The sequence below is a fragment of the Vanellus vanellus genome, assembly GCF_965231255.1.
Source record: "Vanellus vanellus genome assembly, chromosome: 12".
Classification (NCBI taxonomy): Eukaryota; Metazoa; Chordata; class Aves; order Charadriiformes; family Charadriidae; genus Vanellus; species Vanellus vanellus.
Window position 1 is genome coordinate 1,526,114 of NC_138917.1, and position 17,861 is coordinate 1,543,974.

Consider the following 17,861-nt stretch of genomic DNA (forward strand, 5'->3'; position numbering starts at 1 on the left):
CTGCTCAATCCCGCTGCTCTCTCGGGCTAATTCTGGATACTTAGCTACGAATAGAAGCGGTTTTGGTTCACTAACACAAAGTCAGAAAGTCATTTTGGTACAGTGACAGAAATGGCTGACAAATGTGTCCAGAGAATCAGCACTGACAGTTTTGAGAGCCACCAAAACAGTTAAAGGAATGCAGCAGGTTTGAAGATGCCGATTCTAAACCTTGCACGTTTGTCCTGTGCACAGCGTAAGGTGTGAGAGACCAGTGCTTGCTTCCCTCTGAAGGCGCGGGGCGGTGCAAGCACGCGCGGGGTGGTGCGAGTGCACAACTGAAGAGGCCAATAATTGATTGTCCAAGAAAAAAAAACATTCACAAAAGTTTTATTAAAAAATTCCCCTTTCACCTCAAACAAGTGAAGCTTAAGTTCTGAACTACTCGGTTATGTTTAGAAAAATTAAAATAATACAGTAATTTTTGAAGGCTATACATTGTAAAATCCCATAAGTCAGCATAAACTTGGACTGTGCAAGCAAATATAGCAAGTATTTCAGATGTCATTTATTTGGTCCATCAGATGTACAGTATAGTAGTAGTATCTGAGTTTACAAAACATCAAATATAAATAACCTGAAACTGTAACAATACACAAAAATTTGCTTCTTACACTGACATACCAGGCAGTACGAGCTGAAAAACTTGAGTAAATTAACAGTTTTACAGTAATGTACATAGTGCCAGTTGAAGTTTAAGAACACTGTTAAAACATGGCACTAATTTGCTTTATTGAATTTTCTTCTTTACTTGTTCAGGGTGTGAAAAATGTTTAGGACTAGGCTGGAAATATTTTTCTTCGAGCAAAAAATAAAAACGTAGTTACTTAAAATCTGGGCATTAGATGATGACCCTTTACTAAATGAGAGTAGGGTTTTTTTGTCCTATTGAATTATACCTAAAAGGTATTTACACAAAAATAACATGCTTTTTTCAAGACTGTTTAAGCAAATACTTATCTGTAAGTATTTATAAACTATGTTTCTACTACATTTAATACATGGAATTAATATGGAAAAACTTCTGAAAGAGTCTATTGAGAGCTTTATCATCAAGAGAAACAGACACAAATTATTTAAGCCAGTGGTTTGGTATTCACCTGGAACAAAGGCCTTAAAATAAGTCTAGTTCTGGACATTTTTCACATCCCAACATAATATGCTCTTACTGTATTACTTTATCTGAATCGTTTTGTCAAGGGGCATTTGCATGTTCAGTCTAATGCTATAATTTCATCTTGCTCTTCTGTCTGCTCAGAACGCACTCTCTTCGCACTGATGCACTCTTTATCGTCTAGTTTTCTCTTGCGGCTTTTGTTTTCCATATCGTCATCAACGTTGCTTGAAGTACCTTCATCTTCAGAATCAACAATCAATAGATCGTCTTGATCTGGAGCTGCAAAACACGTGTTTTTCATTCAAATGTATGCTGTAAAGACAGCCTACTCTCAACCCAAATTTCATACATAAACCCAAGAATGTCTCTAATGCAACAAATACATCTTGGAGCATTCTTTATCCATATTCTTGGTCATTCAACTGAAAGAGTATTTTGAATTTCTCTGAAATCAGTATAAAATAGGCTTCTTGTGTTGTTCCCTCTTCACTAGTGGTATGGAAAATATTGCGCAATAACCCCAAAATACAGGAAATGCATTAGTTAACGTGATGTTTGTTTGGGTTTTTTTGCATGTACAAACCAGAACTGCATGCTCTTATCTGCAGCAGTCCTCGAGAAAAGAACTTTTCCACCCACTAAGCTGTAGTCCAGCCTCTCCTTTCACTAGTTCAACAGAACTCCCACGGGAAGCCACGCTCCACAAGAGGAAGAACACGCAAAGAGAGCGAGGAGCGGAGGGGTGAGCAGATTTAATGAGCTAAAGGACAACAACGGATATTATAAAGAAGAGAAAATAGAAGCAAACATGAACTTTCAGGACAGCTACTGGATTTGGTTTGTTTCAAAGTACAAATTCACTGTAAAACTAATTTTATATTAGTCTGGGGTTTGGTTTTTTTTCTATATAATTAAAATGAGTTTTAGCAATGGCCTTAGCATTTAATCTCCCCTGACACAAGAGGCGAGTGGAAATGACTACATACTTGTGCACATATCTTAAATAGGACCATCTGCCAGGTAGAGGAACATCATCCAAAAGTGTAAGACAGAACCACAGATATCTAACTTACATCTGTCACAATAAGTATCCAGGTTCCTACGTTATCCCTATAAAACTATGATGTTTCCAGTACCTTAGCCTTCAGTGCTTAAGCATCCCATATTCATGTAAGTTAAACTCTTCTGAGTATGTTCAAAGAAACACTCTACATTAGGAAGGTGACGGCACTTCTTCCTGGATAGCAAATACTATTTTCTTGCCATGCTTTGCTTGACAGGTGAAAAAATAATTACTGTGTAAGCAGATAATAAAGACATCTTCTTAAATTAACAAAAGGAAACATGATCAAAGACATTCACAAAGTGATTTTTAATCTGTAGGGAGAAAGTGACACATTTGGTTGATTCTTTTTTGCCAAGCAGCAGCGTGACCATCAGATAGAACGGGTCTAACTTTATTTAAACCTCTTTGCAAACAATGCACTTAAGCTTACACCCCACCAACCCCTTGTGAGTTGAATAATATAATTTGAAGGTGTATTTACTGTAAACCTTTGTAACAATCTTAAATGTGTGTTTTGTAACAATTGTAAATGTGCTTTTTTCAATTTAATATTTATACAGGGAGGCAACTTAAATGCCTTTTATTTCATGTTCACAAAGTTAAGTCATAAACCTGAAGTCAACTGTTTTAACTGGACTGCACTACTGAAAGATTCTTGTTTATTTACTATTGATTACTGTTATTTACCTGTTGATGTTGAGGGTTGTGCTCCATCATCACTACCGTTGGTAATGTTCTTGGATGTTGGTTCTGATGGTTTAGGGCCAACTTTTTCAGGGGTATCACCAACAACTTCAAATTCTACATCTTTTTCTAGGTCTTCACTGCAGAAAAATACATACGCTTTTAAACAACCAGGTGAAAATCAAAACCTGTCTTTTTCACAAAGAAAGTATGTATTCAAGTATTAGAGCACCCAGCAACTATAACAAAATGAGGAAAACATATTAAAAAAGGAGAAAAATCGGTTCATTCCTCCTTTATAATTTATGCTTTGTCTATTCATTAACACTGTTCCACCCAGTGCCATGACTTAAAATATTTCAGAATGAGAAAAATCATTACTTGCGCATACCTTTCTTCCTCAATGTCACATTTCTATTCTCACTGCAAGTACAGTGTGTTAATTTACTGTACATAATATGTATATTACATATTCAGGGTTAAATACACACACCAATTATTTCAAAGTGATTTCTATTTGCATTGCTGTATCTCAACACCGGTAGTGAAGCAGAGCATCGACTACCCCAGCAGGCTGCGGAGTTTGTGGCCTTTTATTTTCATTGGGGTTTTTTTATGGCAATTTCTTACTAATTGGCTGCCCCAAAAGTAAATTTGGTTTTACACTGTATTTTTGTGTTGGGTAATGACAAATTATTCAAATAAAATTCTTCCAATTACTGTTGTAAAAAAACCTAAACCCACAACAAAAACCAAACCAAACCCCAAAAAACCCTAACTCTACAAAATTTATAAAAAGTAACAAATCCTCTTTTACCTCTATCTTTTCTTTCCACAGCTTATTGTTTGAGCTTTATTTATGAGTTTAAAATTCTGAGTTGGAAATTCCCTGTGGAACTGTTCTGCATATACACACAAAACTAATTATTGCAGAATCCTTACCTATGAAGCACATTGATTAACAGTGTATAGTCCTGGAGGAAGTCATCCGCTTGCAGTCGAGTGCCATTTCGAATTCCAAAGTCTGATAATTTCCTGTGGTTATTTGCTACAAAAATAGTGAAACACTGAAGCGTATACAGCTATTTATATAAAGATCCTGTACATCTGAGTAAATATGATGAAATGAGTACTCCAGAAGTTTTATGTAGAAACATAAGATTAACATATCCAGTTCTCTTCAAATGTTAGTCTACAGGATGAACTCTAGAACATTTGCTACACTTCCGTTCTGTATAACCTGTATTTTTCCTAGTTTTTATCTACTCTTATCTAAAAAGCTTCAGTATGCATACCTTCTGTTTCTCCTTCTTCTGAAGAGATAAGAATAGTTCCTTTTCCATCATCTATTTGTACATCTGGTGCTACCATAGCAAATTTTTCTTTCACTATCTGAAAAGAGGAATATGATTGTTTGTTTAATCAATATCTGACTTAAAAACACTTATAAAAGAAAGAACCTTGAATTATGTTGATTTTCTTATCCCGGCTCATTTGCAAGCATCTGCTGAAAGTCTATAATTTTTTTTTTTTTTTTAACTTCCATGAACACAGTAATTACAGTTGTTTTGCTGTCTGAAACCTACAGGTTTAGATACGCTGAAAATTTTTTTAGAATACTCAATAAAAATGAAAGAATTACAAATCAGTTGTGACTATGCAACTGTAATGTGGCTACTGAACTATTCAACTGAAATACAAATTTAGTTTTTTGCTGCAAGATATGAGTAGGCTTTAAAACCACCAAAAACTTACAAAATACAAACATTCTTTCACAAGATACACAAGCACACATGAGCAAGATGCACGCTGGCTAATCCAGCTCTTCTCGTAGCTGAGAGAAATGCACAATGTGGAGCAAATATGAACAGCTGACGTTCAGTCAAAATATACTGAACAAAAATTTAACTTTAATCATTTACAGTATTAAAATAAAAGTGAAAACTGCAGCTAATATTCAAGATATTCAAGATTTACCTTATCCTGGAGTGTTAAGACAGTAACTTTGTGTACATTAAGTTTCACAGTCACTTCTGGCTTACTTGCACATACATAACAGTTAGGATTTGGTGGATCCAAAGCACAAGGAACCAATAGCTTCTTTCTGGGATTTGGCTGCTTGTTCAGAAAAATCTTGAGGACAGACAAGAATAAAACAAGTTATTCTGTAAGTAAGAGCACTCATAAAACCCGCTTTCCTACGGATTTATTCTCTTAGTCTCACAGGTTGTGCTGTTCCCTAATCCTCTTTGACATGCCCGCTGAACTGGAGAAAGTGCGTATTGGAGCCAGTCCGCAATGACACCTGTGCCGACCGACCAGCTACTGCCGAATCCAGCTGTAACATGACACACCATGTTGCAGGTGATGTCAGTCTGGTTCTCTCTCCTGCCCAGCAGCCAATTTTCATTAAATCAGAGGAATTTAATGATCCCTGAGATCACTTCCACTTCTCTTTTCACTGTAGCTGGAAGTTCCCAGCACACTCAGAATCTACTGAAGCAACAAGTGAGAGGAAGTAAAACTACACAATAGCCAAAGCAGGTTAAATGTAACTTTTAAACAAATAACAAGAAAGTAAGAGTATCTTATTCCCACTTACCGTTCTACACTGATCTATTTTTCCTGATAAAATCTTCAGGCCCTCCAGCACTATCAGACCAGCTATTACTGCATTAGTAGTAGCTATAGCTGGGATAATATTTCCCGCCATTGCTGCAAAATAAGCAAGAGTATGCAGATTTTTAACAGTAAATGAAAATGAGAAGTTTCGATTATTATTTAAAAAAACCCACAGTGTCATATTTTATCCTTACACTTGATATCAAATCTGCTCTTCATATTCATACTGAACACATGCATCCTGAGGTTGGCAGCAGAAGTGACAAAATCCATTGCAGAAGGGTCATCCTGACAAGAAGTTAATACAGAAAGTATTTAAAAATCAGATTACTCATTGGAAAAAGTTTGCAACACGTGGTTCCTAAAACCTTAAAACCAGAAAGTTTTAAAAAAGTCTGTACAATATTCCATTTCAAAGTCAATATACTTCCTCTTTCAGATGGTGTGTTTAGACAGAGGAGTAATACTTTAAACACACCCATTTAGAAATTGTAATTAGTATTCCAGTAGTGAATTAGCATATTAGTGTTCATAAAATGCCTTGTATGTTCAAAATAATGTCGAAATCCTAAATCTTAAAACATTTTATGCTGTTTCAAAAACTGGTGTTTCAGAAAGAGGTATTTTTACTATCTGTTGTGATACTATTTTACCCCCCTCAATATTTATAAACTACTCTTTTTCTTATGCCAAATGACAACTGACTGCAGGAACATTACACCATCTCTGATGCTGAAAGAGAAAATTCTTATTTTTCTTCAGCAAAGCGCACAATATCTCACATACCTATCAACAGAGCTAATTACTATGTACAACTGGGCAGAACTCTAGCTACAAACCACTGTCTAAGAGCATGTTTTAGAGAAAGCTAAAAAGGAAGAAATGAAGCTGCATTACTAAAATATTTCCAAAAATAAAAATATGACAAATACTTTGAATTTGTGCTTTTTAAAGTTGGTGAATTAAGTTATTTTACATCACAACAGTTAATCCTTACAGCCAGTTACAAAATATAGTGTTTAATATATGCATATAGAGTGTTTAAAATATGCATTTGTTTACATAGGCAAAGTGCTTTCAGTGAGGTGCCAGACATTTTTGTTCTAAGTATGAATGAAACTCAATGAGTCCAATTAATATTTGCACTACGTATGTAGAGTATAACTGGTCCTTACGCATTTGGCAAACTAACCTTATCCCATATAAGCTCTGCTCCATCACCCTTCTCAGCCAGGTGAAGTCTCAGGGTTTCAACACTCTTTGAAAATAAGTGTGCATAGCTCTTGACATCAAGAACCTGCTGATCCTTCAAGACTGCAGAGGATTCATTTTGCTGGTCAGGTATGTTTTTCTCTTTGGGAAAAGAAAAAAAAAATTAAGATCAGGAATACTTATAAATAGAATCATAGAATCATAGAATCATAGAATCAGTGAGGTTGGAAGGGACCTTTAAGATCATCAAGTCCAACCATTAACCTACCCTGATAAATACCACAGAAGTCCTCTCAAAGAGCTAAGAATTCTCCAATTTCAGCAAAATTGAGTATTTTCTAAATTGAAGAGCAATATTCTTAAACTACCGTAGCCCAAACATTCTACAACAAATCTGCATTTAAAACTGCAACTCCAGCTATACTTGTATCAATCACCTACAGCAAAACTCAGCTTTCAGAGATAAACGTACAGTGTTTATGGTAAGGTCTCCTAGAATAAGCTGACACATAATTTTGTGAAACATGAATTTTCTACAGCCAATACTAAGTATCTAAAATACCAATTGCAAGACAATTTTAGAAAAAAAACATTTTCTATATAGAGAAAAATTTAAAATCTTCAGGAATCGCAAAGAATTAGTATGTTCATTATCAATACTCAACTGTGACAGTGAGAGAATGTACGTATCAGAGATGCATTACTAAACAGCAGGTGTGACTTACAAATCTACAGTGGGAAGAGGGACAATTACCTTGATTTTGTACCTCAGCCCAGTCCAGTGGCACTGGAGGCTTTCTTTTCCTCCACAGCTTATCCATTGTCAGCAGATATCTAATGTCATCTTTGAAAAGCTAGGAAACATTAAAAAAATAAACACAACACAAAAAAACATTAAAATGGGGGGGGGAAGACGTACTTTATTTTTACATCTGCTGTGAAATTGATAAATCAGCCTTAGATTTATGAGGCTTTGCTCTTGAAAATATTTTCAACCACATAAATAAAAATCAAACTCCACAGGGAAAAAAAAAAAAGATTCAAAAAACTTCTTCCCATTCTCTAACAATAATTGCATAAAGCAGACACAGCTCTTGGTTTGAGGGGGAGTAAAGTAAAAATCAAGAAACAACAGTCCAAACAGCAGGTTCATGTGCCTACCAAAGCCACCACTACAGCTCTTTGTATACTCTCCCTGAGATATTCTTGCCTACATGCCAATGAATTTCCAAACTAAAGTTATTACTACCTATCAACATTACATTCTACACTTGTTTCCTCTATTTATCCACTTTCAGCAACTATTTAGAAGGAAAACTCCTAAACCAGTTCGTATTTTCTTATGCCACAGCCTGATTACACACAGCAGATGACCCACAGCTTTCAGGTCCTCAGATTGGTTCTGATTAGGCCCAGTGAAACTCCTACAGAACTCAAGTTTACCTTTTCATATTAAAAGTAATTCAAGTGAAGTTTTTTTCTGTACAGTATGGAAAAGCTGCTGAAGTCATCTGCAAACGGAACGCCGTAAAACACGCGAGTGTTGTAAAAGACCAACATTACAGCAAAACTGGCGGAAGTCATAACATAATTATGTAATAACGTAATTGATGGCTAGCATTAAGCGTCCAAACTGGGTTTTGACTTAACTTTAAAGCACCTCATACACTTCAAATAAAGACATTTATTGGAGGTAAAGAAGATACCTTAGTAAAAAGTTTAACTGGATCGTATCCAGTTGATTTAGCCCACTCCTTAGTTGAAACACGTTTAATCTCACCATCTTCATTGGATGCTCGTGCTCTGGCTTCTGCTTCTGCTGGCTCCCCTATTAATAAAGCATTAACCAATATTCTAATTCAAAAAAGGAAAAATCACATCCAAATATTTCCCCTAGAGTCAATAACCAAAATTATGCAGGGACCATAAAATGCCTTTACTGCACCCAAGAAAAGCCGAATCAGACACAGCGTGACTACTCCTGTTTGCTTCAGCAACTGCAGCTCACTAATTTAACTTGATGCCACCCAATTCCTTTATTGGCAGAAACAGTGAACAATTGTTTCCTATTAATTCTCTCCACATAATTCCACGCGTACAGATGCTAGTCATTTTGTGTTTCTTTCTCAGTCACATCCAGCAATTGCTATCATGATTGCTGATAAGCAGGTTGACATTTCCATAAAACTACCTATGAACATCTTGACAGTGAGAAAAATCAACTTGGAGATCATCACTTTAGATGTAAATTTGCGAATGTTTTCACCAGTGCATCATTTCACTTTTATCTGCACCAAATCTACCTAATGTCTCATTGCCCGGTCACTCTGTATTGTGGAGCTTTCTACTACTTTTTTGCAGTTAGCCCTCATCTTTATTACTCTGAGTGACTTTGCTTAATGATGGATGCTGAACAGCACTGGTCCCACCCCCAATCTGAGACGCTCCCTCTAATCACCATTTATCTCTATCATTTAAGTAGTTTATCCGCTTCAGGATCTGCATCCTTTTTTCTCCTCATGGCTGCTTAGCTCCTTCAGGTTCCTCACAAAAAGTTTTTGAGTGCCCCCTGCAGATTCAAAGCAGCGTAAACCAGGTACGCTTGCACACAGCGTGGCCGATCCCTTCACAGGCCCTGCACGACCTCCCTTTACAAAGGCTGCATTGACTCTTCCCCGACACACCATTTGTGTCCACTGATTCTAAACGGCATTGTCGCTACGGACAGTTTGCTCACGACAGACACGAGGCTACAGCTCAGCCCCTCCTATAACTGCCCTGGCATCTTTGTTTAAATTTAAAGTGGCATTGGCGTGCCACCTTCCACGTATTCCAGCAGCTGGTGTTTTAAGTGCGTTTATATGCCACCCTTATTAAGACTCGGCTATTTAATCCTGCACATCCCGTAGGAAAAACCTGTCGGGTGATCACTATCTCATGTTCAGAGAAACTGGAGAGTCGGCAGATCCTCCAAGCTCCCTCTCCCAAGTCCATTCATCTATCAAAGGATCCAAAAGAAGCAACGATCAACGATGATAATTCACCTTCACAGTAACTACGGTTACCGTCCTTACAGAGAAACACTGACTAGCTACAAAAACATCACTCAAAATGGACATATTTCCTATGTAGATTAACAGTGAAGTATTTCAGGCCAGAAGAGTTCAAACACAATCCCTGTATTTCCTTGCAACCCCTCAGCTAGGAGTGGAAAACGCAGAGTGACTACAAATATCACTCAGTCCTCAGTTCAAAAGACAATCCTCCCAGCTGCAGGGAAGGAAGCGCTCCATTAAATCCAAAAGAAAAAAAGGCTGCCCTGTGACGATCAGTTATATTGCATTTGCGCTTCAAGCTCACTTTTCACTTCAAGTTTCTCTGCACGTGAGGAAGACCGTTTGCTGCAGGGGGAAGAGGAGTCTCCAAACAGATAAGAGCCTATTCAGCTAAATCAGATATTACACCTGGCTGTGTTAACTGGAAATTTATGATTAGCGAGTGTATCGGTTGTGCTCCTCACAGCTGTTCTACACACGCAATCTGAGAACAACTTGTGAATGCCAGTCAGCCATCTTACACTGTATTAAAAAGGTTTCACAACAGTTGAAGTAATCATTTTAATAATGTTTCAGGCTGCCCACAAGGGCCACAGTTCTGACAGGTGAAACTATTAAACTGTTGCCATTTTGAAGAGGTTTTTTTGCACTTTCTCCATGTAAAAATCTCAAGTTTTTATGCATCAAGTTAACTAAAAAGCGCTGAAATTGTTTCAAATATCTAATAAGCAGCAGTACAAAGGAACTAAATTATGCATGGCACACATGAAGGTCTGTAAGGGAAACTACTGTCAACACCCCCCAAACTCTTGATGTCCAAAGGTACAGTAAATGGAATCCTCTTAAAAAAAAACGGAGCTGCACTCTCTAACCTTAAGAAATGTACAGAAACAAGTCATAACCTCTGAAACAGTACATTTCAGTAACAGGGTAAGCTCGCAGCTTATATCACACTCACAGGCAGCTTCAGGATCAGCCCTGTCAGGAGAGACTTCTTGATCGGCATCTTCTTCTCCAAACAACTGGCTATATAATAATTAAGAACAACAACACAACACTAGAATTTTATCATATCTGGTTAAAGACCGAAATATTTGCTAACAGACATATATCCACTTTAGAATTCTTGCTATCAGAGTGCCCCTTCATACACTGCTTTTTAAATTGTTGGGATTCATCACATGGGGACTTAACACTGACAACCCAAAACATCCGATGCAAAAATGAATTCAGGAAAACAGTTCTGTATAACTCACTCAATAGTTCACCTAGCCTTATATTTACATTGCAGTACTGAATGCACTGCTTATAACCCCCCAAGATCCCAGCAAACTTTACACCTGTTAATACATGCATGAAACTGAAAAATGTGTTAACTTCACACAAAGGTGAAGAATAAAGTAACCTCAACCTACACTGCTGTGCCAAACTACTCTGCCAGATTTTCTGTGATATTAGAGCAAGGCCTAAGTACTAACCAACCTTCCATCTTTACATTAAAAGAAAAAAAATAAACCCACCACACCCCAAACCCCAGGTCAAAGAACCAGAGGTTTTCTCTATAATCCACATTCATTTAATAATATAAATAAACAAAACAACCCCCAAAAAGTGTTTGTCTGCTTTATTTCTCTAAGTTTAGAAACCAGAAGAGTGAACCGCAGCACCTACTTTCTTTTAAAAAAAATAATCACTTACTTGAACAAATACTTAGCCCACACAATGCAATGGATAGGTTCCGATGGCGTATTTCGGATTGTGCAGCCTGGAAAAGTCTTCTGAGTTGGTTTAGGATGACATTCATAACATTCTGTCACTCCCTGGTGAAAAGCGAAATATTTACTTACACGCTGTGAACGCTACTGAGAGTATACACTACTACCAGATGAACTGTAACTGTATCTCAAAACACCCAACTCCCTCTTGTCTAAAATAGCCAATGATTTAAACTTAAAGCGACAAGAGTAATACACGACCTAACCTTTTTAATAACTGTTACTTGTCCAAGGTAGCCTGCAGTTCCACTCTCTATAAGAGGAACATCAGCAGCCAGACACATCCTGTTCACATGGTTACGGGCAGCTGAAAATCAAGAGTTTTTAAAGAAAAATTTGATTAATTAGAAAAAAAAAGTTTTACTTCTACAAATTCAAACTAGCCTCCTATGCAAACATTTATGTTTAATATGCCTGACTTTATTATAGAGCACTACGCCTTTTTCAAAGTCAATTTTCCAATTAACATAAAATATATCAACACTATTAAATAGAGCAAACTCAGCTGCATGAAGTTACATAGGCACACACCACACTCATCAGTTCCCATAAAGCAGCAACGTAACAGTTAATGTTTACTTTCAAAACACCTGTAAAAGCACTAACTACCGTTTCAAGTTCCTAGTGAAGCACACAAGCATTAGTCCAACTACAGATGGGTTAAGATACTTGTTATTTAACTGACATTGCAGAAGTACTAAAACACATCTAAGTGCTGATTCTATGAACAAGCAACAGTATTTAATCGCCAATATAAAATCATAGTGAAAACTTCACCTCTGTTATCCAGAGCATTCATAACCAACGTAAACTGGCGGAAGAACTCTACGTTATAGTCAGGGCTACAGAAAAGAAAAACAATACTCAAAATGGCATATCAAATTTGTTGGTTACTATGCCACAACAGGAACTACACACATGCAAAGGGTGGACTGACGTTTGTGTGATAAATTACACGTATTATAAATTTACTGCTAGCCTTTAACTGCCCCATTTGCCTTCTGCCCATTTTAAAGCTGGGTGGAAGCATGAATTTTATGCTGCTGGAAGGAAGCTATTGCAATTAGTGCTAATTTGACCAATGAAACAGGCAGACAACGAAAACGTGATTATACTGCTCTGACCTAATGAGTAAATTGGCTGAGCTATGGTAACTGACCTTAAAAACCATCAGCTGAGGCTGAAACGTGCACACCATAATTACCATAGCTCAGACGACTGTTGATAATTCATTATACTGTGATAGCTCAATTAGCTCTGAGCATGCCTCCATACCCTTAGGAGCCAAGACACGGGATTTTAAGATCTTGACACTTTAGTGTCTTTACATAGTGTTTTTCTGATTTAAAGAAGAAGGTGGCAAAGAGGAGAGAGTAAAGAGGAAACAGGATTAATGGGTTTACAGTTTCAGGAGAAGGATGCACTCAGTCAGTGTCTCAGCAGCTAACAGCAACATCAGAGTTCAAAACTCAATATTACAGAATAAAAATTTTTAAGAAACTGGAGAGATACAAATTGAAACAGTGGAAACAGCTAATGAAAATCTACAGTCTTGTACTCATTGGTTATGGATCATACAGACTAAATTTTAACAGTTTGGGGCATACATAAATGATACCCAGTTACCCACGCACACAAAAAGCACTTTGTGTTTTTAATCATGGACTCAACACTCACATTTATTTTAATCTAGTTATTGCTCAAGACATCAGGGCATCCTTACAGTGTAGAAACTTATATAGTAAACGTTGCTAATAAAATGAAAAAAAGACACAAGCAAATGACTACAGCCTACTACTGGAGCTTAAGAAAACCCATGCAAAATCCACACTCCCACTCGGGTGTGTGGTAGTCTCATATTTACAGCTATTTCTCCTTACTGCGGTAGCTTTGTAAAGTATCTTAAAGCACACCATTGTAGCATTTAAATAAGACAGTACTTGCAAATCAAAACATGTAGTTAGAGCTTAAAAACAAACATACTTCATGATGCTATCATGGTAAGCTATAATATTAGCTTCTGGATAAAACTGTAACACGCTTTCCTTGGCAACCTAGAAATAAAAAAAAAACACAAACAAAAAACCACTTATTATTTCTTCCTTCCTTCTAAAGACAGACTCAATACCAGTTGAGTATCGAGTAAGTTGACTACCTTAAGAGATTTAAATACTTTTATAATGAAATGTTGTGGATAGCCATGATCAATCAACCAACACTTACCTCTTCTCAGCAGAAACAAAATCGTGACGTGTTTCTAACACCGTCCATAAAATAATACTAAGTGAGACTTGAGCTTTGACTTTTTCCCTCACCTGTGATTTCGATCTTCCAACGTGTTTCTTTTGAAACAAAAACTGCCTGTTGAGATTGCTGACATCAATAGTATCCAAATCAATCTACAAACACACAAGAGACAGTCATTTCACTTTTACAGAAATAAAGGGAACAGAATCATTAGCACAGTTTGAACCAGATGCAATTGACCAAAATGCATAAACTTTACAGACCTTCATATAGGTGACACATCTGCACTATAGCAACTGTAGAGGCACACGGGATCACGTAATTGCCTTCAGGAATTCATACATTTTAAATAATTACTAACAATGGAACCGTATGTCCAAAATTACAGGCTACGTGACAACCAACTTTGTGAAGAAAGAGTCCCTACTAAAACTGCGCATGAATTTTGAGACACATATACACAGTAGTTAGTAGGAAGTCAATAACTAATTGTCCTCTTTAGCATAGGATAAGGATTTTCGTGAGAATTCCTCAGGAGCGCAGCATACAGACTCAGAGGAGATACTGCAGAAATCGGTCTAGACAGGTCCTGTCAGGCTCTACATGGCACCAACCACCCTGAACGCTGGCTCTGTACCACGCTTCCCCAGGGTCCAAGAAAGGCTCTCAGTGAGCTAATTAGTACTTCTACTTCGTATTTGAACATGGCTTTGAGCAACTGAATTAGATGACAATGCAGGCCTGTTTACTAATTCATAGGCTGCAGGGCAAAAGCTTTTACTGTTTGTCACCAGGACCGACTGCTTAAGTGCATATTAAAAAATTATGAAGTCTACTTACAAAAAAAAAAAATCCAATAATGCAATCAAGATGTTTAAAATCATATACCACAGAACACCTGTAATGTACAACCTCAAAGGATGCCATGACTGTAACTCCCCTAACAGCCATGTTTCTATTTATTAATATACGCACACGAGCATCATAAATTCAAATGTCTTTACCCCCCACCACAAGAATTAAGAACATTTAATTAGCACTTTGAGAAAACTTATTCCTACCTTTGTTGGCACTACTTTTCCTTTAATTAACAGTTTCTCTGATCAACCACTCTTTTTAGAAGTGCTCTCCTGTCCCTAACATTTTTAACCAGGAGGGGAGGGAGACAATTTTTCAGATATTTCACACAATTTTTCTCAAGAGATATTTCACCCAAATTCCCATAGATAATGCTGATATACTTAACATAGTAACACTTTCAACTATATGGAGAGTACTATTGGACTGACTGTTCACCGTGAAATTTAAACATAACCCACTGAGGGTGCTCCCATACACTTTTACTTTTATTAACCAAACTTGAATAACAAAAAAAGTATGCCACACACTTCTCATTACAGATCCTTTGCATGCGAGATCCAAGCTCCAAGATTAAACTTCCCCTTTTCTGAAGGAAATATTTTTAATTTAAGGATTAAGTTTTAATATACTAAGAACTGTAATAGCTAAAGAGTTTTATTTAAACACTAAATAAAAGCACCTGTGGATATAGAGCAAACAGAAAACATACAATGCTTTAAAAATGGATTCTAAAACTGAGACTGTTAATCTTTATTACCCATAGTATCCTAGTAACTACCCATGGTCTTGTATCTTTTAATGAAAATGGTATTTGCATGAAAACTCGTTTCTATCTCCTTTCCTTTCTCATAAGACACAGTAGGAAAGCTTGCTTAGGCCAAAGCCAAAAAGCCTGAGAACCTCAAGAGAGGTGCACGGTTCCGTTAAAACTTCCACTACCCAGAAAGCTTTTAGTATTTTAACTGGAGATGGTAACAAGTGACATAAGCTACAACTGAAAACAGTATTACCAAGATCAGAAGAAGCAAAGGAAGTTTTTCTCCAAAGAGAATACAATACATGAGACCATTAGACCTGAACAGAAACTGCAACTAGCTAAGAATGATAAGAATTTAACAGTTCTCTGACTAAAGTAACTTTTACACTGCTCCCATTTTTTTGTAAGTTAGAAGGAATGGCCTCAGAACTTCCTAAGAATATATATTCATGTTCTTAACTCAGACTGGATTTTGAGTAACTTGATTTTGTTCTTCATTCATGAGGACAACGACACTGCCTTTCAACAAAGTATATTTAATGAAGTCACATATTTGTGAGTTGTCTCCTGTCCAAAATGACTAGACTTTTTTTAGTATTAATAATTTGATTTAAAAGAATATCTCACAACTTACTTATAAAAATAAAAAGCATTTTCAGGTGTTCAAGTTTGTTAGTATTTAATAACCAAGGAAAACCCTCAACAATATCGCAAACATCAACAAAGGCAATTTATTCTCCTAACAGCAAACTTCCTCTTTGTGTAACAATTCTCTTTTTGCTCTCACCTCATCTTTTGCCTACCACTCCGTATGCTATCAAAATTAACTGTCTTACATAAGACTGCCAATGATATTTTTAAATAAAGATGGCCCTGATCCAACATGGACTTAAGTTAATAGAGTCCAACCAAGTTGGCCTTGAAAGACAACACAAAAAGAAAAATCAAACTATAATAACTGAAACACTAAGCATACCCAAATGAGATTTATGCCTAACAACTAACTGGAAAATCAGGACATGATAAATTCTTTCTATTATAATGGACTGCAGGAGTACACAAATGACATAGTAAGGTAGAAAAAAAAAAAAAAGTGGGGGAAAAAACAGTGCAGAAAATGCAGGCTTCCACTCTTCTGCATGTGTTTATTTCACCAGTATGTTAAAATCGGACAGGCTCTCAGTGGCAGACTCAAACCAAAGAGACAATCTGGAATTAAGACTTCAGCACATCCTACAAGTTTTAAAAAGTATTTAAGTGGACAGGCCTGAGTTGCATGAAAAACAAGGCAAACCAGTAGCTATACTCTTCTACAAGCTGATATAGTTTCCGATAAAAGCTGTTTCTAATATGCTCTGCTCAACAAGTCTGACTGTAAAAACAAACTTCTTACAACTTCTCATACAAAACTCTCAGATGCGACTCCTGGCCAGGCACACGCAAGTGAAAACGTATTCAAGGAAACAGACCTCTGCTCTAGCTGGACCTGTACTCCCACGGTTTCTTAAAACCATGTAGGTTTTGTAACTACGATAAGAAATTAATAAAGGTCTGGAAAGCAGGTAATCAGAGTTTTGCTAACAGTATTTCTCTCCATCCCTTACTCCGACCACCCTCTCAACTCTGCCCTTCCTATACACATTCAGAGATTAGCATCAGGAAGCAAAAGTGAAAGCAACAGCCCGCGGGAAACTATCGTGACCGGACTTCTAAGACTGACAGTTTTACAACTCGGTATCCAAAAACACGGTTCGCCTCCCACGTATTTTGTTTTTCGCTGCAATCCATCACAGGACCATCACCCACAGCATTAGGCACAACGAAGCCTTTCCCGAGCACCGGCAGGCAGCAAACATGGCACACCCCCCGGCTCCCGGAGTGGCGCTGCCGCCCCTCCGCCGAGCCACGGCGGGACACCGCCGCTGCCCCGGGAAGGCGGCCCGACCTCCGGGGAGGGAAGGAAGAGCGCCCTTTCCCCGCTCCCGCCGCCCGCTCCGGCGGGGAGCCCGCAGCAGGGCCGGCAGGGCGGATGGCGCCCGCAGGCCGCGGCCCCTTTGTGGCGGAGCCCGTCCCCCGGCGGCGGGGGCGGCGCGGCGGCCTGGCCGGGCAGCTTTGGCGGGCCGGAGCAGTTTGAAAACACGCAGACAATGCGGCCGGCGGGAGAGGCCGCCCGCCACTGCGCCCCCGCGCCCGGGCTCCCCCCTCAGGCCCCCGCCCCGGCCTGCGCCGCCGCCCGCCGGCCCCTCAGCCGCCCCGGCCCCTCAGCCGCCCCGGCCCGCACCACGTCGATGTTGCTGAAGCCGGTGAGCACCAGGTCCTTGAGGAGCTCGCAGCCGATGCCGCCGGCTCCCACCACCAAGAGCCGCGCCTGGGCCACGGCCTCCGCCAGCTCGCTGCGCAAGGGGCCCGACACCGGCACCGACAT

At 38.3% G+C, this 17,861-nt stretch overlaps 1 protein-coding gene across 1 annotated transcript; it reads right to left on the reverse strand.

The window, feature by feature from the left end:
* Nucleotides 1-353: 353 nt before the first annotated feature.
* Nucleotides 354-17,861, reverse strand: UBA2 (ubiquitin like modifier activating enzyme 2; the record flags this gene model as incomplete). Its single annotated transcript, XM_082489288.1, has 17 exons — nucleotides 354-1,435; nucleotides 2,910-3,046; nucleotides 3,849-3,954; nucleotides 4,202-4,298; nucleotides 4,884-5,039; nucleotides 5,509-5,621; nucleotides 5,723-5,816; nucleotides 6,721-6,881; nucleotides 7,495-7,594; nucleotides 8,447-8,568; nucleotides 10,755-10,822; nucleotides 11,495-11,616; nucleotides 11,778-11,878; nucleotides 12,349-12,413; nucleotides 13,555-13,625; nucleotides 13,887-13,970; nucleotides 17,718-17,861. 17 exons carry the CDS (start codon nucleotides 17,859-17,861, stop codon nucleotides 1,254-1,256), a joined length of 1,923 nt encoding a protein of 640 aa, XP_082345414.1. The 3' UTR covers nucleotides 354-1,253.